Source organism: Lepus europaeus, chromosome 10 (genome assembly GCF_033115175.1).
Source record: "Lepus europaeus isolate LE1 chromosome 10, mLepTim1.pri, whole genome shotgun sequence".
Taxonomy (NCBI): domain Eukaryota; kingdom Metazoa; phylum Chordata; class Mammalia; order Lagomorpha; family Leporidae; genus Lepus; species Lepus europaeus.
The window spans coordinates 35,478,905-35,502,451 of NC_084836.1; the positions used below are offsets into that span (position 1 = coordinate 35,478,905).

The following is a 23,547-nucleotide window of genomic DNA, read 5'->3' on the forward strand; positions in this document are numbered from 1 at the left end:
CAGCAAAATAAAAGCATAAAACCACCACTGTGACTAAAAAGTTGTCTCCATATGATGAACTACAAAGACTTGAGGATTCAGAGTCTAAAACTCAAAACCTCTTTCAAACTGATCAATTCACCCTTTTCCTTTATATGCTTTTATCCATTCTCCCACTCTCACACATATGAACTCATTGTTTATTCATATTTTGCTCAATTTATTTAATTTTAATGGACAAATAAAATCCTTTATATTTATTGTATACAACATGATGCCTAGAAATTTATATACACATATATAAATGGGAATGGGTAAATAGAGCTGACATGCACATTACCTCACATACTTAGCAACTAGAATTCTTTTAAAAGATTTATTTATTTATTTGAAAGGCAGAATGATGGGGAGAGAGAAGGAGAGGGAGAATATCAATCTTCCATCCACTGGTTTACTCCCCAAATGCCTGCAACAGCCAGGGACAGGCTAGGTGGAAGACAGGAGTCAGGAACTCCATTTGGGTCTTCTATAAGTGTGGCAGGGTCCCAAGTACTTGAGCCATCATTTTCTGCCTCCCAGGCATATTAACAGGAAGCTGAATTGGAAGGATGAAATAGCCAGGACTGGAACTGGAACTCTGACGTAGGATGTGGGTGTCTCAAGCAAGCAGCTTAACACACTGGGCCACAACACCTGCCCCATATACTTATTAATTTGTAATAAGAAAGTATGAATTTTGCCCAGAATAGGAACCATTCTATAATGTTAGGTTTTTATTTTTTTAAATAGCAAACAATTAAACTAGCAAAGTGATAAAATTGCATCATCAAAAACATCAGTAGAAAACTTTAAAATGTAATAGAAGCTGACTTCCAATCTACACTTGTGATTTGTATGAAAAATGTTATAGTTTCTTTCTGAAACTCATTTTAGCTAGTGCACATCAGTACATGTCTAACATTCCCATTACAATGGCTCAAAGGACCAGTGTGGAGGTGCAATGGGTTAAGCTGCTGCTTGTGAAGCTATTATCTCATATCAGAGTGCCATTTCAAGACCAAGATTTTGAGCAGGCTCCCTGTGAATGAGTCTGGGAAAGCAGTGGAACATGACCCAAGAACTTGGGTTGATGCCACCCACATGGGAGACCCAGTTCCTGACAACTGGCTTTGTTAGCTTGGCCGAGACCTGACTGTTGAGGCCATTTGTAGAGTGAACCAGGGGATGGAGGATTTCCTCCACCCACACCCCATGTCTCTCTTTCCATCCCTTGTCCCTTCCTCCCTCTGTTGCTCTGCCTTTCAAATAAACAAATAAGTCTTTTAAAAAAAGTAGTCAAGAATTCAAGGGGAAACACCAAAGCAGTATCACAATACAGATGAGACTAGATAACAAAGAAACGCTTGTGAATCATATGCAACTCTTCCTGCTGTCTAAAGAAGCACTAATTAAAAGCCTCAAGATTTAAAAATAATTTATTCCAAGGGATAAATGCCTTCCAAAAATCTCATGATCTTCTAAGTCATTAACATCCAAAGGACTGATGCTTCCAAAACAGAAAACAATTAAATGTCAATTAATAATTAGGTCAGAATTTACAGGGAATCAAATTTAGAAGTAAAATTTAGCAAGAACACATGATTTCATAATGGTGCCACCTAGCAACTTAAATTCACATCTGAAATTTCATAAATTGGCTGGTTATGTCTGTCAGTGCATCTGGCACAGCCCATGTGTGTTAATATTCAATTCTATTTCTAAAAACATAGGCTTTCAAGACTGGACATCAATCTTTATCTTACTGTTAACAAATGGGAAACTTTAAGAAAAAATGTCTTTTTTTCTATATCATACAAAGAAAATACACAGCTGTCTCTTGATAACCATGGGGGATTGGTTCCATGACTCCTGCAGCTATCAAAATCTGTGTATACACAAGTTTATTATAGAAAATGGTCTAATACTTGCATACACTTTCCACACCTCCAGCAATACCCTTTAAATCATTTATGTATTACTTTTAATAATGTAATGTAAACAATATGTAAGTAGCTGTTGTGTTGTTTAGGTAATAATGGCAAGAAAAACAGTTTGCACAATTTCAGTACAAATACAGTTTTTTATTCAAACATTTTCAACTCATAGCTGTCAAATCTGTAAAGGCAGAACGCTTGGATTCAAAGAGCTGATCATTCTTAAAAGCTGCAGGTGCACACTTAACTGGTAAACACCCACTGCTACTAAACAGCACATATTAAAACAAACACCTAATCATACATTCAATACTTATTCTACAAAAATAAAAGTTAAGTTGTAAAGCACAACAATATGAAATATTTTCTATGGGTATAATGCAATAAACATTCTCAAATTAATGTCATATAATAATTCTCTAACTGTAGCAACAAAAATATTTACTGATCAGTAATTATGCAAAGTGCTTCCAGGTTTTTGGTTTCCGAATATGGCCCATTTATAGACTTACATATGAGGTTTGTAGTTTTCTTACATTTCCCAGTGAAATGAGGTGTGTGAATTTTGGAAGGACTCTCTATGCAACTGTTTTCTAATTAATCTGTAACCTTGGCAACTTAATTAGAAGTAGCTATTTTCTCACTTAATAATAAACAAGAACTTCCTCTTTTCTGTATTTTCATAAGTAAGATTTTATTATTTATTTTAAAAGTTTTGCATTTTTTGGAAACAAAGATATGCCATGTAATACATATTAAAAACAAGTTCCTATGTACTTATTACTTAGTTTTTTTTTGAAACAAGATTTATTTATTCATTTGAAAGACAGAGTTACAGAGAGGCAAAGGCAAAGAAAGTCTTCCATCTGCTGGTTCACTCCCTAAATGGTTGCAATGGCCAGGGCTGGGCCAAGCCGAAGCCAGGAGCCAGGAGCCAGGAGCCAGGAGCCAGGAGCCAGGAGCTTCTTCCAGGTCTCCCATGTGGGTGCAGAGGCCCAAGGACTTGGGCAATCTTCTACTGTTTTCTCAGGCCATAGCAGAGAGTTGGAGCAGAATTGGAGCAGTAGGGGCTTGAATCGGTGCCCATAAGGGATGCTGGGACTGCAGGTGGCAGCTTTATCCATTATGCCACAGTGCTGGCCCCCAGCTTTTTTTTTTTTATAGAGAAATAAAATGTCTTAAAGAGGAAGTTTCTTTATATATATTACCTCATAGTTTTCTACATATATGCGTTACAATTTTTTGAGTGAAATCATACATTGTATAATGATGTTACAATGATGGATGGTATATATAATTATACTGAAGCTCAAAGTTTCATATTGTTCAAAATTCTTATTGTTTCACAATGTAGTATTGATGTAACTGTTAAAACATTATAAGACACACATTATTGTGGTGGTGTTGCTGTAAACAAATCTGTCTTGCCAGTAGTTAAAGTACAGCAACATAAATATATACTGTCCATAAAATGTGATGGTAATAAATGACTATATTACTGGTTTAGCTATTTACCATATTATATGAGAGCTCCCATCCCTTGGTTTTCTCCCCAGATGCCTGCAATGGGGCGGGACCTGGCAGAAGCCAGGAGCTAAAATGCAATCCAGGTCTCCCACCTGTAGGGCAGAACTCAATTCCTTGAGTCATCGATGCTAACTTCCGGGGGCTTTCATTAGCAAGTTGGAGTCTGAGGCCAGGGCCAGGAATTGAACCCAGGTACTCTGATCTGAGATTTGGGTGTCTTACCACTATATTATTTTCAAAATTAATATAAATAAATGGGATCACTTTTCTGTAACTTTTTTCATTATACATTGTATCTATAAGATCTGGGATTAGGTCATTCACTTTAACTGTTTGAATAATTTGCAAATTTAAAATTAATACAAATGTCTAAGCTTACACATCATCATTTGTATTATTTTTAGACATATGGGTGATTTTATTTTTTATTTTTTTAAATTTTATTTATTTATTTATTTTTTGACAGGCAGAGTGGACAGTGAGAGAGAGACAGAGAGAAAGGTCTTCCTTTTGCCGTTGGTTCACCCTCCAGTGGCCGCCGCGGTAGCGCGCTGCGGCCGGCGCACCACGCTGATCCGATGGCAGGAGCCAGGTGCTTATCCTGGTCTCCCATGGGGTGCAGGGCCCAAGCACTTGGGCCATCCTCCACTGTACTCCCTGACCACAGCAGAGAGCTGGCCTGGAAGAGGGGCAACCGGGACAGGATCAGTGCCCCGACTGGGACTAGAACCCGGTGTGCCGGCGCCGCAAGGCGGAGGATTAGCCTAGTGAGCCGCGGCGCCGGCCATATGGGTGATTTTAAAAAATCATCTGAAATTCCTTTCCAGAGAGCTGAGTTACGTCTACCTTTCCATTCATAATACATCATCACTATTGCACAAATTACTTTGCTTACATAACAAAGCCTATGTGGGTGGGAAAGGCACTATAAATATTTAAAAGAAATAGAGATATAATTTATGTGCACTAAAATACACAGATCTAAAATAAGAAATTCAATTATTTTCACAATTTTTGTTTTCACATTTCAAAAATTAAAAATCCTATAAAAAAAGAAAAAAAAAGAAAATAGTTGTACTTTACATTTCCTGTGCACCCTACACACAGACTACCTAAATGTTTTACGTAACCAAAGTATGATGAACACAACCAGAAACTGACAATGCAATACTATTACTAAATTACAGCTCTTATTGGAAATTTTTCTAGTTTTCAATTGCACTAATATATTAATAGTTCTGTGAAATTTTATTATACATGTAAATTCATATAGCCACTGGTAGAATCACCTCCCCAAAATGTCCCCTGCTCTACTCCTCAGCATAACTACTGGCAGCTACAGATGTGTTCTCGATTTTGAAAAATGTTAGTGAGTGAATCTATACAGTAAGTAGCCTTTCCGTGGCTCTTTTCACTCAACATAACGTTCTTGAGATCCACTGAAGTCTTTGTTTTATCAATGATTTTCAAGCTTATTGAGTTTTTATTTCTTTGTGTTTTATGTGTATCCATGGAATGGATGTCACCATTTATTTAGCCTTTCGTCTACTGAATGACATTTTGGTTGTGTTTAGATTTTAGTCAATGTAAATAAAACTGCTATGAACAAGTGCATGCTGTTTTTTGTTTGAATGAAACTTCATTTTTTCTAGGAAAAAGGCCCAGTAGCAGGATTCTTAGGTCATATGTTAAGTGCATATTTAACTTTTTGAGAAACTGACAGATTTGTTTTTTCCCAGAGCAGCTGTACCACTCTCACCAGCAATCAATGAGTGATCCACTTGTTCTGCATACATGTCAGCACTTGACAATTTCATTCATCTTTATTTTACCCATTATAATAGGTGCATCACATAGTGACTTTAATTATCACCCAGGTAATTAATAATGCTGAACATCTTTCCATATGGTTTCATTTTTCATTTCATTTTATTTTTTGACTAATGTATTCTAAGGGTGAATGCTTTTAAAGCTGAAGTACAATTTACATTATTTTTTGTTTTTGTTTTGTGTGTGTTCTAAGAAATCTGCCTACCAAAGCTTGGTGCAGTTATCTTACTAGGCTTTCTCGAAGAAGCTTGATAATTTTAGCTTTAACAGTTAAGCCCATAATTCAACTCAAATTCATATTTGTATAAAGTATAAGTAGGATTGAAGTTTCATTTTTTTTTTCATGGAGGTAACTTCATTGTTCTTTCCCTCTTTGAATTGCTTTGGTACTTTATAGAAAATCAATTGATCTTGTAAATATGGATATTTTTCTGGACTCCACACTCTTTTCCACATTGTATTATTTTCCATATTTTTCTCCATATTGTAGATTTTTTTTATCTTTATGTAAATGGAAAATTATTTTGATTACTGGGGCTTTATATAAAGGTTGGAATCAGGTTGTACGAGTCTTCTTACTTTCCTTATTTCATTGATTTGATATTGAGGAAGTTTTCTCTGTTCCTAATTTTGTAAGAATTTTTGCCATACACAAGTGCTTATTTCTGTGAAAGATCTTTTCCACATGTATTGAGATAATTTTTTCCCTTTTAATGTAATGGATTAGTTATATTTTCACTGAGTATAGATTTGAATTTTGATAATTTATTTTTCTTTCAGCACTTGAAGATATTGGATTTAAATATTTTGATACACAGTCATCAATAATTCTTATCAATGGTCTTTTGTATACAATGCATTGTTCACTGTTTTTTAAAAAATTTCATTTCTTTATTTTTGGTTTTCAGCAGTTGTGATGTGCCTAGGTGTAATTTTGCTGTGTACAGTGAACTTTTTCAGTATGTTTTACATTTTTCATGAAATTTGGAAAATATTGAGTATTTTTCACAAATTTTTCAGGCACAATCTTTCAGAAATTCAATTTATATACATATACATATGTATATGTTAGATTATTTGATATTATCTCATAAATCAAACTGCTTTTCAAAGCCATTTTTTCCTCTGCTGTTTCTTATGTCTTCAAGTACTCATATTTTCTAACATTGATTATCCTGTGAATATTTTCAATTAAAGCTTTTTCTCAGTTCTAGATTTTTATTTCATTGTATTTTATAAAGATTTTATTTATTTATCTGAGAGGTACAGTTACAGACAGATAGAGGGAGAGACAAAGAGAAAGATCTTCTAACACTGGTTCACTCTCCAAATGGCCACAAAGTCTGGAGCTGGGCAGATCCGAAGCCAGAAGCTAGGAGGTTCTTCCAGGTCTCTCATGTGGGTGCAGGCCCAAGCACTTGGGCCATCTTCTACTGCACTTCCAGGCCACAAGCAGAGAGCTGGATCAGAAGAGGAGCAGCCATGACACGAACTGGCGCCCATATGGGATGCTGGCACCACAGGCGGAGGCTTAGCTTACTATGCCACAGTGCCGGCTCATTCTATTTTTTAAGTTTCCTTGTCTCTACTGGGATTCCCATGCATTGCTTTTTTTCCCCCCATATATTAATATTTGAAGGCAGAGAGAGAGAGAGAGAGAGAGAGAGAAATAGAGAAAGGCACTCTAGTTAACTCCCCAGAAGCCCTCAATAGCCAAGGCACCAGGAGGCCAAATCCAGGTGCCAGGAACTCCACCTGGGTTTGCCACGTGGGTTGCAAGAACCCAAGTACTTGGGCCAATATCTGTTGCCGAGCAGGCACATTATCAGGAAGAGGGATGGGAAGGAAGCAGAGATAGGACTTGACCCCTGGCACTCTGAATAACAATTTAGCTCTCTCCACCACAATGTTCCTCTACTGCTCCTCCTATCCCAACCTGTTTAGTAACATTTAAATTTCTGAACATACTTCTAATAACATTTCAGGTTCTTGTCTGCAAATTGTAACTTTTATATTATTACTTTATGTTTCTAGTGGTAACTTTGATTTTTCTTTGGTTTTCGGACACATATTCATGCTTCTGTGTAGGTCTAGCAACTTTTCCTTTTCATTGAATACTGGATATTATGATGCTACTTCTTGCATAGCTAGATTTTGCTACCACCCTAAACTATGTTGGTTTTTATTCTGGCAGACAATTTATTTACTTATTGATTAACTTAATCATTTTGAGTTTTACATTTGCTTCTATAGACCTAGAGTAGTCTGCCTTTAAAGCTGATCTTTATGTGATTTTAACTAAATGCCTCAGTTCGTTTCCTACTATGGAGGATCAGAATTCCCGTGCTTATCAGCTTAGTGTGATCTGCAGAATCCCTGTTCAAGTCCTATATTCCATGTAGACTTTCTCTTCTGGACTTCAGTTTCACTGTCATACATATGGAGCTGATTATTTTGTCAAATACTTAAGAAGACATCTATGCCAAATTTTCAGTCCTTTCTCTGGAAATACCAGATAGTCTTTGCCCTGGAAATACTAGCTACCTCAGCAACTCTGAAAACTGTTATCGCTCTTCCTGGCTAGTGAAACCACAGTGTTCTTTTTGGGCTCACTCCTCCTGGTGCTGGACTCTAGAAAGTATTTCCAGGCTGTTAACTGGTGTGATTGTAAAACTCAATTTTTGTGTTTGATTTATTTCAATGATAATAGACCTGTGCTGCCTGTTTTTTAGCACAGGAAAACAATTGCTTGATATATTTTATCCAGTTTTATATTAAAAAAAAATAGTTCCTTTAGAAAGGCTAGTTTGCCACAAACAGTCTAGAGAAAAGAATATACATAGAATATAGCCTATAGAATATACATAGCCTATAGAAATGAAATTTCTATACATAGCCCAGAGAAAAGAAATTTTTGAAATATACATATAAATTTGAAGTTATGTTTACTAATTTAAAACTCAGTATTATATTTTTGAAATGTTTCTATTTTTGCATAGTTTTAGTTTGTTCCTCCTGCTTATTAAATATAGGTCAAACAAGTTTTTCTTTTTTTTTTAAAGATTTATTTATTTGAAAGTCAGAGTTACACAGAGGAAAGACAGAGAGAGAGAGGTCTTCTATCCGATGGTTCACTCCCCAATTGGCCGCAATGGCTGGAGCTGTGCTGATCCGAAGCCAGGAGCCAGGAGCTTCCTCCAGGTCTCCCACATGGGTACAGGGGCTCAAGGACTTAGGCCATCTTCTACTGCTTTCCCAGGTCATAGCAGAGAGCTGGATCAGAAGTGAAACAGCCCAGTCTCTAACTGACGCCCATATGGGATGCCAGTGCTGCAGGTCACGATGCTAACCTGCTGCGCCACAGCACTGGCCCTCAAACAAGTTTTTCTTACTCATTTCCTTAATGAAGAGCACACAGATTAGCCTCTAACTCTATGTAAATTATATTAGGAACTTCTTGGTATATATTCTTTGATGGCTCTATGCAAGATTGGGCATGAAAAGTAATAGGGCAAGCGAAGACCTACTTTAATTAACACTAACATGTTTTTTTTTTTTTTTTTCCCTAGAAGACTGCACCAGCTTTTAGTTTCATTAGCTTTAAGAATTTCAAACTTGGCCGGCACCGCGGCTCACTAGGCTAATCCTCAGCCTGCGGCACCAGCACACAGGGTTCTAGTCCCATTCGGGGCACTGGATTCTGTCCCGGTTGCTCCTCTTCCAGTCCAGCTCTCTGCTGTGGCCCGGGAATGCAGTGGAGTCCTTGGGCCCTGCACCCACATGGGAGACCAGGAGAAGCACCTGGCTCCTGGCTTCGGATCAGCTATTGAGGGGTGAACCAAAGGCAAAGGAAGACCTTTCTCTCTGTCTCTCTCTCTCTCTCACTGTCCACTCTGCCTGTCAAAAAAAAAAAAAAAGAATTTCTAAGTTGTCAACAGAATTTTCCAAAACCTAGTTTTCTTTTTTTCCCAATTCTAATGAATACAATAGTCATGAGACTTCTTACTCTCCATTTTCATACCTCTCACCTAGACTGATCATGTCTTCATGTACATTTATATTTTTAAGCATCAATTCTCTGGACTTCTTATTTATACTTTCTTTTTTAAAAATTTATTTATTTATTTGAAAGTCAGAGTTACACAGAGAGGAAAGGCAGAGAGAGAGAGAGGTCTTCCATACGATGATTCACTCCCCAATTGGCCACAACGGCCAGAGCTGTGCCGATCCAAAGCCAGGAGCCAGGAGCTTCCTCTGGATCTCCCACACGGGTGCAGGGGCCCAAGGACTTGGGCCATCTTCTACTGCTTTCCCAGGCCATAGCAGAGAGCAGGATCAGAAGTGGTGCAGCCGGTTCTTGAACCAGCGCCCATATGGGATGCCGGTGCTTCAGGCCAGGGCATTAACCCACTATGCCACAGTGCCGGTCCCTGTACTTTATTAATGTATTCATTGGGTTACCTGATTTTTTTTTTTTTTTTGACAGGCAGAGTGGATAGTGAGAGAGAGAGACAGAGAGAAAGGTCTTCCTTTTTGCCGTTGGTTCACCCTCCAATGGCCGCTGCAGCTGGCGCTTTGTGCTGACCCAAAGCCAGGAGCCAGGTGCTTCTCCTGGTTTCCCATGGGGTGCAGGGCACAAGCACTTGGGCCATCCTCCACTGCCTTCTCGGGCCATAGCAGAGAGCTGGCCTGGAAGAGGGGCAACTGGAATAGAATCCGGCATCCCAACCGGGACTAGAACCCGGTGTGCTGGCGCCGCAAGGCAGAGGATTAGTCTGTTAAGCCTCGGTGCCGGCTTTTTTTTTTTTTTTTTTAATTTTTTATTTTTTTGACAGGTAGAGTGGATAGTGAGAGAGAGAGACAGAAAGGTCTTCCTTTTTGCTGTTGGTTCACCCTCCAATGGCTGCTGCGGCCGGCGCATTGTGCTGATCCGAAGCCAGGAGCCAGGCGCTTCTGGTCTCCCATGCGGGTGCAGGGCACAAGCACTTGGGCAATCCTCCACTGCCTTCCCGGGCCATAGCAGAGAGCTGGCCTGGAAGAGGGGCAACTGGGATAGAATCCGGTGCCCCAACCGGGACTAGAACCCGGTGTGCCAGCGCCACAAGGCAGAGGATTAGCCTGTTAAGCCACGGCGCTTTATTAATGTATTCATTGGGTTACCTGATTTATATTAATCATCTGTGAGAGATCTTTTTATATTTAGATATTAAGCTCTTATAAGTTTTAGGCACTAAAACCAGTTTCTCCATGTTTGTAATGTTTCTGTCAACCTTTTCTATAAATTTTTCATTAGGAAAGTATTAAACTGATCAAAGTCAATTACATTTTTTGCTATATGGTTTGGAGTATATCCTAAGTTGAAAATATATTATTTGCTATTTTATTTTATTTGTTACAGCTTTACCTTTCATATTTATGTCTTCAAATCTTCTAAATTCTATCCACTATCAGAAAGGGTGTGTTGGTCTATATATACTCCTGTGTTTTTCTTTTCCATAATGTCATTTGATGAATGTCATTTGCTAAACAATCTAAACCGTCCTATCCTTATTCCAATATAGTCACAGGTCAATCCTGAACTAACCATGCATTTCCACTGTATGCCAGTAGCATAAATTTTACTTTAGTTCTCTACAAAGTCTTTATAGCTCATTATGTAACTTGATTCTCTTATTCAATGTTGACATATATTATCAGGTTTTGATTTCTCAACACACATTTTAGAATGATATTTGTCATGTTCCTAAGATATCAGCTACAATATTGTTTGGAATTTTTAACAATGTGCACATTTATTTGGGGGATAACTGCCAGATTTTACCTATCAAGTTTTTCATCCATGAGTAGTGAACTTACTCTCTTTCCTCAACTAGAACATGTTTACCAATGAGTCAGAGACTTCCACTTCTGGAGAAGTTGTAGCATGGTGGCTCTCAGATTAAAATCTCTCTGGAGACCAACGAGAGGTGCTTTGTCCAAGTCACACCTTTTCCTGAGAAGGTGCAGTAATAGAAGCCTGACCTCTTGCCTCAAGCTGAGACAACTCAAAAAGGCCTTCTCATTCCCAGAACTCACTTGCTCTGCTGTATCTCTATTGGAGTTCATTTTCTCCCTCTGCTAGGTCTTGCTTATTTCCTTTCCTGGGTGTTGCTCTTGAAATAACTTCCTGCACTCAAATTTAAAATCTCATTTTGAAATAACTTCTTGCACTCAAGGATCAAAATCTCATAGTATGTTCCATAGAGTATGTAATTATAACTGTTCTGTGCAGGTCCTGGAATTTGGGGGAATATATATTTAATTCAAATAATAACATAATCATCCTTGTATCTTTGACATGTCTTCTGATTTTTTATGTAAGGAAAATATTGTACTTTAATTTTTCTAACCTCTGTCTTCATTGTGATATGCTTTACTCTTGCTGAGAAGACAAATTTACTAGCTTTCTCAAAATCCAGAAGTTGAATGCATGATAATGTCTTATTCTATCTGTTTTATTGAAACTTAGTAGAGTATCCTGAATGATATATTTATTCCAGTTATTAAGAAATCAATATAGTCTTTTAGAACTTCTTGTTTCTGGCTGGCGCTGCGGCTCAATAGGCTAATCCTCCGGCTGCGGCATCGGCATACCGGGTTCTAGTCCCGGTCAGGGTGCCGGATTCTGTCCCGGTTGCTCCTCTTCCAGTCCAGCTCTCTGCTCTGGCCCGGGAGTGCAGTGGAGGATGGCCCACGTCCTTGGGCCCTGCACCTGCATGGGAGACCAGGAGAAGCACCTGGTTTCTGGCTTCATTCAGATCAGCGCTGTGCATCGGCTGCAGCGGCCATTGGTGGGTGAACCAACGGCAAAGGAAGACCTTTCTCTCTGTCTCTCTCTCTCTCACTGTCCACTCTGCCTGTCCAAACAAACAAACAAACAAACAAACAAAACAACTATAGCCTGGTTGCAGTTACATATTTATTTGCCACTAGTTGGTTGGCATAAATGGGGAGGTGTGTTTCATTCCAGATTACTCTCTAAGATTTATATTCTGGATTGTTAGTCAAATCAGCATCCTTCTAATATAAGCCATTGATTCTTTCCCCTGTGTCCTACTCCCCTCTTGCAAACACACACACACACACACACACGTGCATTCCTAATTCACTTGCATTTACTTTGCTTTTGTGTTCACTTGTATCTCTTCAACACCAAAAAAAGCATTTATAATTGAAATTTATTTCTCCTGTATTTGCATATTATAGAATATAAAGGGATCTGGAAAAAGAAAATTAATGTCTAAAATTAATCTCATACAATCAACTTGATCAGTAATCTATCCAGTATATTTTCATTCATTCTTACTTGTATAGTAATTAAATATAATATCATTTCATTTACCAATCTGTGGCAAAGTATTAGTCAATACTACGTATGTTGGGGGCCAGTGCTGTAGTGGAACAGGTTAGGCTACCACTTACAGTCCTGGCATCCTATATGGGCTCCTGTTCAAGTCCTGGATGCTCTGCTTCCCATCCAGCTTCCTGCTACTGTGCTTAGGAAAGCAGCAGAGGATGGCCCAAGTGCTTGGGCCCCTGAAACCTATATAGGAGACCTTGAAGCTCCTAGCTGGATTCACCCTGGCCATTGCAGCCTTTTTGGGAGTGAATCAGTGGATGGAAGATCTCTTTCTCTCTGTACCCACCCACAACCCTGCTTCATAATTCCGCCTTTCAATAAAACAAATCTTTCTTTTAATGTGGTGTTAACAGTGTTAAGTTTAAATTTTCCTAGACTAACCTGCATATTAATCTGCCAGTCTCTACAAAAATGCAAAATAATTTACTGATTATTTAAAATCTTAACAGATGTTCCAAAAATATTTTAATAAACACATGAATTTAAGCCAACTACTACCCTAGGTTTTGCTCTTTATTTAGGAAAACTATTTGAATGAACTGTTTATGAAAATGATGAACATAACTGTACTGGAAACCACAATTCTCAGTTTCACCAGAAATTACACTATCTTTTTATATGAAGTTCTTCATGAAAAAATGAATCATAATCAGTTTTACTGATAAATGGGAAAGAGGTTTTGGTTGACATAAATGGACATTCTTTCAAAGTTAGGTCATCTGATATATACATTTTTACCTGCCAAGGAGGTTCCACACTTCTGTTAGTGGTCAGTGTGTTGTATTCTTTGGACTTTTCGGGAAACACACTGGAAATTTCTTCTGTGGTGGGTCCATTTTTTTAGACTCCAGTTTGGCCAGTCTCCTTCTGACAACATTGTCTTTCTTCTAATACCATATAGTACAATTGACTTTAGCAATCCACATACATTTATACTATCAGACTCTATACTCTTGTCACTATGTTTACAACCTCATTGTCCCTAAAGCTTTAGTAACTTATACCTTACTACTTAGACTAGTTAAGCTCACAATTACTTGTTAATTTTTCACACAGTTTGATTTTCTGAGTTTGGAAGGTAGTTTGTTCTTTCAAGTAGAGTCTATAAATTCTACACTTTCAAAATATTCAAGAAAATAATGTAACTAATGATTTCTCACCCATAGTAATTTTAGTTTAAAATGGTAGCATGCTAATATTTTTACATCCATCATACAAAATTAATATTTTAAAGCAATATCATATTGCAAGGTTTTATGACAGATCAAGAAAACATGTTATTATTTTAACACATGGTATTTTGAGATTACCTCAAATATAGTTCTGATATTTCCACAATTTAAACTAATTTTGGGCATACTTGCAAGTGTAATTTATTGAGCACCTGTGTTGACAACATTTTTCTATAGCTTTAAACACATTTCTTACCATAAGTTGAACTCTTCCACCATTGAGTACATCTGGATCTAACTCAGGCAAGAAGTGACTGCTGCATTGTGATTCAAAACAGAAAACATAATAATATAAATGTGCAAGAAGAATAAGAGAGAAATTCCCAAATGAAAAGTTTGGGACAAATCAGTTATTTATGATTATATTTCAAAATTCTATAGAAAATGCTTATTATGAAAAAACCATGCAGATTTCAAAATTTTTAGACCAGCATAAACATCTTTTCATTTCATATACACAATCTTTTTGAAGTCCCCTTATTTAAAAAAGGTAAATAATAGTTTTCTTACCTTACATTAAAAAGAAAGCTAAGTACAAATATACAACTTTCCATAGTTATTTTTAATTCAATTTAACATAATATTTCAATTTCTAAATTTTGATATTACTCTTCTTTGTCAAGCATAAATATACAAAGAATAAAATGTGAAAGAACTAATGATAGTGAGTCACTATAATACAATGTTTTATTTACTTCTATTTCTTAGCTGTCTTTTTAAAAATATTTATTTATTTGAAAGTGTTACAGAGAGAGAGAGATCTTCCATCTGCTTGGTCATTGCTCAAATGGTTGCAACAGCTGAGGCTGGCCCAGGCCAAAACCAGGAGCCAAGAGCTTCTTCTGGGTCTCCCACATGGGTTCAGGGACACAAGTGCTTTCCCAGGTGCATTAGCATGGAGCTGAATCAGAAATGGAGCAGCCAGGATTTGAACCTGTGCCCATAGTGATGCTGGCACTGCAGGCACTGCAAATGGTGGCTTAACCCGCTGCCCCCCAGCAGCCCCAGCCTTTACTTAAGTTTTAACGTATTACTTCTAGGATTTTGTTTTTGCCTTTGTTATTTAACAACCACAATGCCATGAAATATGTATAAAATGTTCTCATTTTTGGATTCAATAGTGGTTTACATATTTAATAAATGCCCACAACAGAACATTTATGCACTTTTTTATGGAAATATGGAGTTAAAAAAAGGAAATATGGAAGATCTATGTCAAAATCCCATCTCTTACCTTAAATTTCCTTAAAATTTTGGTTCAGTACAGACATATACTTTATAACACAGTGATATGGACTGAATTGTGTCCCTTCAAATTTATGTTAAGTCTTAATCCTCAGAATGTGGCTGTCTTCAGACATAGGGCTTTGAAAGAGGCAATTAATATAAATAAAATTATGCAGTTGTATTCTAATTCAATATAACTGTATCCTTATATGAAGACAAGCTTAGAACACAGGCAACACAGACTAAAGGATGACCATGTGAGGACACAGTTGGAAGGAGCAATCTGCAAACCTAGGACAGAGGCATCTAAAGAGAGAAAATCTAGTGACTGTTTGGTCTTGAACGTCTAGCCTTTAGTCCTGTGAGAATATAAATTTTTGTTGCCTAAAACACATGATTTGTGGTATTTGATTATGGGCATCCCTAGCAATGGAACACATTAATGTAATAGAAATTAATTGAGTACCTATTAGGTTTATGGCCCTCTGTTTGTTGGTAGGGGATATAAAACTATCTTCAACTTTCTAGCTGAACTATAGGGCCAGTGTTGTGGCGCAGCAGATTAAATCTCCATTTGTGAGGCTGGCATTCCCTATCCAGTGCTGGTTCCAGTCTTTGCTGCTCTGCTTCCTATCCAGTTTCTGGCTAATGTACCTGGGAAGAAAGTAGATGATGTCCCAAATGCTTGGGCCTCTGTCACCCATGTTGAAGACCCAGATGGAGTTCCTGGGTCCTGACTTCTACTTGGCCCAGCTCTGGCTATTGCAGTCATTTATTTTGACAGTGAAGCAGCAGATGGAAACTTCTCTCTCTGGCTCTCCCCCTCTGATTCTTTGTCTTTCAAATCAATCAATCAATCAATATATATGTGGTTTAAAATTAAACATTATTTCATTATAAAGTAGTGCAAATGGAAGATTTGGGGAATCATTGAAAATTAATTACACAACTGGTAAAAGATAGCTCAGCATTGAATTATAATTTCAACTGCCAAATTTGTAAATGTACACAAAATAAAATAAAGTGAAATACAACCTATTCTATATATGATATTTAGAAACAGTTAATGGATGCTATACAAATTTACTTTACACAGTAGTGTCATTCATATGGTTCATCTGTTGGTTTTTAGGATTACAGAATAGAATTAGTCCCAAATAAATCTTAGAATGAAAAATATAAAGAGCGATGATGAACAATTTGGAACATGCTCAATCGGACTGGCTGCAAATGGTTGAGTTAGAAATGTGCCAGGGGATTCCAACACAATCCCATCAAGATGGCATGTACCAATGCCATCGCACTAGTCCAAGTGATCAATTTCAGCTCACAATTGATAGCTCTGATAGCTCTAAGAGTCAAAGAGATCACACAAACAAGACAAGTATCTGCTAATACTAACTGATAGAATCAAAAAGGGAGAGAAAGATCCAACATGGGAAGTGGGATACACAGCAGACTCATAGAATGGCAGATGTCCTAAACAACACTCTGGCCTCAGAATCAGCCCTCAAGGCATTCGGATCTGGCTGAAGAGCCCATGAGAGTATAGCAGGTATGGAAAGCCAAGATATCATGGAAAAAAAAAAAAGACCTAAATGAATGATCTCTGTGAGTGAGATCCCAGTGGAAAGAACGGGGCCATCAAAGAAGGAGGTACCCTTCTCTGAAGGGAGGAGAGAACTTCCACTTTGACTATGACCCTATCGGAATAAGATCAAAGTCAGCGAACTCTAAAGGCTTCCATAGCCCTGGCAACTCATGACTAGAGCCTAGGGAGATTACTGACGCCATGAACAGGAATGTCAAATTGTTAAATCAGCAACAGGAGTCACTGTGTACTTACACCCCATGTGGGATCTGTCCCTAATGTGTCGTCTAAAGCCAAGTGATGCTATAACTAGTACTGAAACAGTATTTTTATACTTTGCGTTTCTGTGTGGGCACAAACTGATGAGGTCTTTACTAATTATATACTGAAGTGATCTTCTGTATATAAAGAGAATTGGAAATGAAAAAAAAAACAACCTGGTGTTAAAATGGAAATGGCATAGAAAATTAATTAATTTGAAAAAAAAATTATGTAGGTTCTCTGTCTTTAATGTGCTGTACATTGCTATTTAATGCTATAATTAGTAATCCAATGGTAGTTTTTTCACTTTATGTTGCTATATGGGCAAAATGTTGAAATCTTTACCTAATATATACTAAACTGATCTTCTGTATACAAAGAGAATTGAAAATGAATCTTTACATGAATGGAAGGGGAAAGGGAGCGGGAAAGGGGAGGGTTGCGGGCGGGAGGGAAGTTATGGGAGGGGGGAAGCCATTGTAACCCATAAGCTGTACTTTGGAAATTTATATTCATTAAATAAAAGTTTAATAAATGAAAAAAAAATAATAAAAAGCCCTTTTGATAACCTGACAACCTGGTGTATTGGCCTTTGGCTATGAAGTCATGTTTGTTTTGGTATAATTAACCTAGGTTTCACTTTTCAGGATGTGTTTACAATACAAAAATCTAATTTAAAGGAAATGACCTCACCATTTCATATTTCTGGAACTAGTTGTTTCATGAACCCCAACTTGTGTGTGAAGCCATTGGTATGTATATTCTCTCCTCCTTTCTAATTTTTCATTTGCAGTTGTATCTTCATAGATAGAGTCTTCTTTACCTGGGGAAAAAAGATGGCATGATTATTTGTATTTAATGGAATCAAATGTTATCCATTCTGCTCAGTGTAAGCTAAAAATTTTATCATAGGAAAGAACAAAAATAGCAAATTCCTTGGAGTGGAATCATTTGTAAGAAGTTAGTGTCAATTATGTACAAATTAGGTACTTTGCCTGCTTGAGTTTAAACTCACCTATTTAGAAAAAAAAGGAAATGTTTTAATTGAACTACCATTTTATAGGGTTTGTTTTTAATTAGAAAGTTCAGAGTTAGTTTTCTAATAATAAAAACTCTGTTTGTTATCATGAGTTTTTAGGTTTTTTTTGTGTGTGTGTGTGTTGGCAATGATTCATTTGACATAGCCTTTATATTACATGGCCAACAAAAGAAAATAGAAGAGGAACTATAAAAATGAAAACATTCTGTATTTAAAAAGATACGCAACAGAGTTAAAAGACAACACATATGATTTAAAATTAGGCTTAATTTTATATCTAATTATTTTTATAATAGGCTTATCCCTATATAGAATTTATAAATTATACTTGAGATGGTATTTTAATTTTACTTGTGTTAGCTAATATATTTTAAGCTAGAAATGTAATTTACATTAAGTTTCAGGGAAACTATACTAGGGGCAGAACATCTAAGGATGGGAGAAAGCTCAACAAGAAAGAAGGGTATGGAAAAATACACAGTATAAAAATCATTCAGGTAAGAAATACAGTAACAAACATAAAAGTAAAAATATTAAAACAAAAGGAAAAAGTAAATATTCAACCTTGATATTCAAATATTAAAATTACTATTTTTTTAAACTGCAGACATTGCTGCTATATCATTACTACATCTGCTATAATTACACCTAAGATAAGGTGTTATAGAGTCTTCCTCCATGGACTTGATCTTTTGTTTTGTTTTGTTTTTGTTTTTTGGACTTATCTTTTATTCTATGTCTTTCCTGGTGTTATCAGCATATTTGGAGGTTAGGTACATCAGAGGGAGTCATATCCTGAAAACAAACTCATGGTAATCATACTCAGAAAATTTTTTATTTTAAAACCTGATATTTCGAACGTCCATGTATTAATTTGAAATATTATTTCACTATAGATGTCTATACATAAAACATCAATATATTTGTAATTTTGAAAAAAAGCACAGGACAAAGTCTATTTGGAATGCCTGGTGTATGTACATATACACACTCATAAATGTACATATAGGCTTAGCATGTGTCATTCTGAATATGTCAAAGATGATGCATCTAAATTGCCTTTTTTTCTTAAAAGTTGCTTTTGTTAGTAGTGAAACAACTCTAATTTTCAATCTAGTAAAACTCTGGTACTAGTTTTCAGGACAGCTAAAAATTAAGACATTTTGTTTCTCTACATGCCATGTTATTTAGTAAAGTTCCTAGTACTTCTTACATTACTTATGGTTCTAAAATATCATAGCTCTTAAATGCTATACATCAGCCAACCCCTTTATAATTGCTTTATTTGGAGGAGTAATTACTTCACGTGCAAGGGCTCACCACTGAAACCATAAACCAGACACCAAGAAAATTTACCTTATAGGCAAACAGAGACTCAAAAGGAAGATGTGGGGCTGCCATACTCAGGTACTGCACAGCATTAAGTCTCTTCTTTACCAAAGCCCCAGCTGGTGACTTGTCTTTCTTGGCAAACCAGACCAGATGCTGAACCCAGTAGCGCAGTAGCAGAAAACGGTAGGAATTCAGTGTCTTCATGATCAGCTGAGCCCAAGGCTATAATTTTATTTACTCTTGATTTGGAGGGAATTCTTTTGCAACAAGTATACTTCAAGTTGAATGGTAATAAGTAATCTCCTTCTGCCTTTAAAAATGATGAGAGCAAGCACTCAGCCTAGCAGTTAGGATGTTCACTTCCTACATCCCAATGTCTGGGTTCAATTCTCAGCCCTGGATCCTCATTCTAGCTTCCTTCCAGTGTAGACCCTGGGAGGCAGCAATGATGGTTCAAGTGTTTGGGTTCCTGCCTCCTACGTGGAAAGCATGGTGTTCCAGGCTCCTGTCTTTAGTACCCTGGCCATTGAAGGCATTTGGAGAGTGAACTACTAAATGGGAGTTCCCTCTCTCTCTTTCTTTTCTTTCCTATGCTCTTTTCTCCCTTCCTTCTTCCTTCCCCCTCCCTCCCTCTCATGTATGTCCTGTTGTGTCTCTCTGCCTGGCAAATGAATACATAAACTTCTTTTAAAAGAGTGGTGTATCTTTTTTTAAAAGATTTTATTTTATTTGAGAGGTAGAGTTACAGACAGTGAGAGGGAGAGACGGCAAGAAAGGTCTTCCTTCCATTGGTTCACTCCCCAGATGGCAGCAACAGCTGGAGCTGCGCTGATCCGAAGCCAGGAGCCAGGTGCTTCTTCCTGGTCTCCCATGTGGGTGCAGGGGCCCAAGGACTGGAGCCATCTTCTACTGCTTTCTCAGGCTATAGCAGAGAGCCAGGTTGGAAGAGGAGCAACCAGGACCAGAACCAGCACCCATGTGGGATGCTGGTGCCACAAGTGGAGGATTAACCTACTGGGCCATGGAGCCCAGTATATCCTTACAACAGTCACTTCTTAAAGTACTACTTTTGGAAATTTTTCTTCATCACTGCAATAACACTTCATAAACATTATGTGATTTTACATCTATACTCAGCCGAAATTCTTAACAACTCCAGAGTGAACAGGAGAGGGTACAATTCGTGTTAACTATATTATCCTTAGGGCATAGATTGGTAGACCAGCATGAGTAAGAAATAGAATAAGTACAATGGTGAAGTTGGATGGAAATAACTAGAGGAAGCGATTGTGTCTCAACTAAACCATTTCAAAATTATTTTCATCACTAAAAAGGGGAGACTAAGATATTCCTTTGAAACTTGTATAAATCCTGCTTTTAGTATTTTGTGTAGGAAGAATAATGGTGATTTCAATTATTTGAAATGGTTATTAGTTTCTAGTCAGACTGTCCACTACACCTTTCCTTTCAATATTAGGAGAAGCATCATTCAGACTGCAGAATATTCCTTCTTTTGTCCACTGTTCTTTCCTTATTCCCTGGGTCTCGCTTTGTCAATTTCCTGTATTCTGAAGCTAAGAAAAAAAGTTTTCCTTTGATTTTTGCTATGTTCTATTTACTACTATTTATATAGGATTCTTTATTTCAAATTATATTGTTTCAATGATTCTATTTAAATAAATTGTTGAGCTTTTTATTATGAAACAACACAACCTTATTATAGACATTTTAAAAAGAAAAATGTCTAAGAAAAAATCTACACACACAAAAATATCTCATTATTCGACCAACTAGTAGGTACTGTTTTAAGGGATTTTCTTGCCTTTCCTTTTGCAAATATTTTCTGGCTTTTGTATTATGTATGTATTTTTCATATACTATTTTCTAGCTAGTTTATAACAAATACACTATATAGTGGAAAGTGCATTTTAATGGTTTTGTAGTATGATCTATTAACTTGTTACATGATATGTTTTCAGTATTACGTTTAATTAATTTTAAGAGAATTAAAGGCAATATATCTCAAAATATAAATATTTTGAATAATGTAACCTATATTATAAGATAGTTTTTAAAACATTTTATCCATTTACCAATACTGTACAAGTTTACTAATTTCTTGAGTCCCTGGTCAATCTTTGGATAGCAAATATTTTAAATCTGTTGATAATTAGACAACATTGTATAATCATGACCTTAATTTTTGCTTCTACTGCCAGTGAAGTTATACATTATTCTATATAATTATTTAATAATTTTAGGTCACATATTATGAAATGTCCTGTTCTCTTTCCTGACCTACTGGATCATATTATTTCCTTTTCATTTTAAAGTTACCATTCACAGTCCTTTCTCCATTATCACTAGTACAAAAGTTTTCCCTTGCCCATTTGATGATTTTAGTTTCTATTCCACTTTAACAGGGCCACTTTCTTTTTCTCTAGACAAACAAATTTATATATCTGCTAGCTGTATTCTAATCTATAGTCTATTTTCTCTTCATCACTTACAAATTTATATTCAGGATTCAATAAAATCAATAGATGATTTCATTCTTTCAATAATTTATCTTTCAATGTAGAAATAATTGTGAACAAAATTCCTCAACGAGTTGTTTATTTTCTGTATTTCTTCATTTTTCCATTCTGTCCTTAAAGTACCTCAACCTAATTTTGTCAAATTGAAATTGTGATTATTTAGACAGTTTGAAACAGTCATTTTTTTTTTTATTTGACAGGCAGAGTTAAAGACAGTGAGAGAGAGCGAGAGAGAGAGAGAGACAGAGAGAAAGATTTTCCTTCCGTTGGTTCACCCCCCCAAAAGGCTGCTACTGCCAGCGCTGCGCCGATTTGAAGCCAGGAGCCAGGTGCTTTTTCCTGGTCTCTCATGTGGGTGCAAGGGTCCAAGCACTTGGGCCATCCTCCACTGCCCTCCCGGGCCACAGCAGAGAGCTGGATTGGAAGAAGAGCAACCAGGACTAGAACCCGCACCCATATGGAATGCCAGTGCCGCAAGCGGAGGATTAACCAAGTGAGCCACAGTGCCAGCCGAAACAGTCTTATCTAACAAACACATTCATTCTACATCTTCACTGATGTTTCTACTCAACTCAACTATACAGTCCACTTCCTTTGGCTTAAAAATATCTTCTCTGCAGGTCTTTGGGACACCAGACTTTAAGCACTTCCTTTTAGGATCCTTTAACAATTCCTTTAGATGACAGTGCTCCCGAGTCCACTGGCATCTATGGGACCTCTATCTTATGAGTGGCACTGTGCTGGCAGTCAGCTGGATAGGTTTCTTACCTCTTGGTGCTAATAGCTTAAAGACTAGGTATCACTAACCTCTATTTTATTTCTGTTCTCATTTCCCATATTTGCAGCTGAACTCAAGAATAACAACTTAGGTTTACCATTATCATCATCCTACTGAAGTCTGCCTTTTCTCCTGATTTCCAAGTCACCCAGAATAGACTTTTTGTTATTAATTTCAGATACTCATTATTTAAGTACCGATATCTTATCAGTGACTAGACCTATATACTCTGCCTCCTGGATATCCCAGTAATGTTTCTTTTTTTCCATTCCCAATGTAACTATTTTACTTCTGACACTATCTTGAATAGGAGCGAGCAAACTTGTATATAGTTTATACATATCTTTCTAACATGTCACAACATAAGAGGTATTCCTCCCAAACTCAATGTCCCAAATGGTGCTCCAGTTTCTACCATTCCATATTGTCTAGCATCTCTTATTATCAGTTTTCTTTTTCTTCTATATTGTGAGTCCAAAAAAAAAAAAAATGTGATTTTTTTTTTTTGCATTTGCTTTCCAGCTGTTCCTCTTTCTCCTTCTCTAAACAGATAAGCTTCTTAAATTAGTAGTCACAGCTCAGTCTCTTTGACTTACCATTCATGCTTCAGCTCTCTAGTACCATTTCTTTGGAGCTCAGTTCCCCAAGATGATCATATTGCCAAATTTTGAGGATTCTTTGAAGTTATTTTATTGACTTCTTTACAGTATTATATATTGTTGTCTACTGTTTTTTTTTTTTGAGATTTGTTTTATTTATTTGAAAGAGCCACAGAGAGAGGTAGAGATACACAGAGAGAGAGGTCTTCAATCTGCTAGTTCACTCCCCAAATGGCCATGACA

The 23,547-nt window shown here is 36.8% G+C and overlaps 1 protein-coding gene across 4 annotated transcripts in view; it reads right to left on the reverse strand.

Annotated features, from left to right (window-relative positions):
• LRRIQ1 (leucine rich repeats and IQ motif containing 1) overlaps window positions 1–23,547 on the reverse strand; it is a 237,314-nt gene that overhangs the window by 21,297 nt on the left and 192,470 nt on the right. For all 4 annotated transcript variants that reach the window (XM_062202044.1, XM_062202046.1, XM_062202042.1 and 1 more), the window contains 2 exons: window positions 17,713–17,842; window positions 14,137–14,197 (listed from right to left, as the gene is read on the reverse strand). In XM_062202044.1, the coding sequence (XP_062058028.1) occupies window positions 14,137–14,197; window positions 17,713–17,842 (191 nt within the window). The remainder of the gene's footprint in view (window positions 1–14,136; window positions 14,198–17,712; window positions 17,843–23,547) is intronic.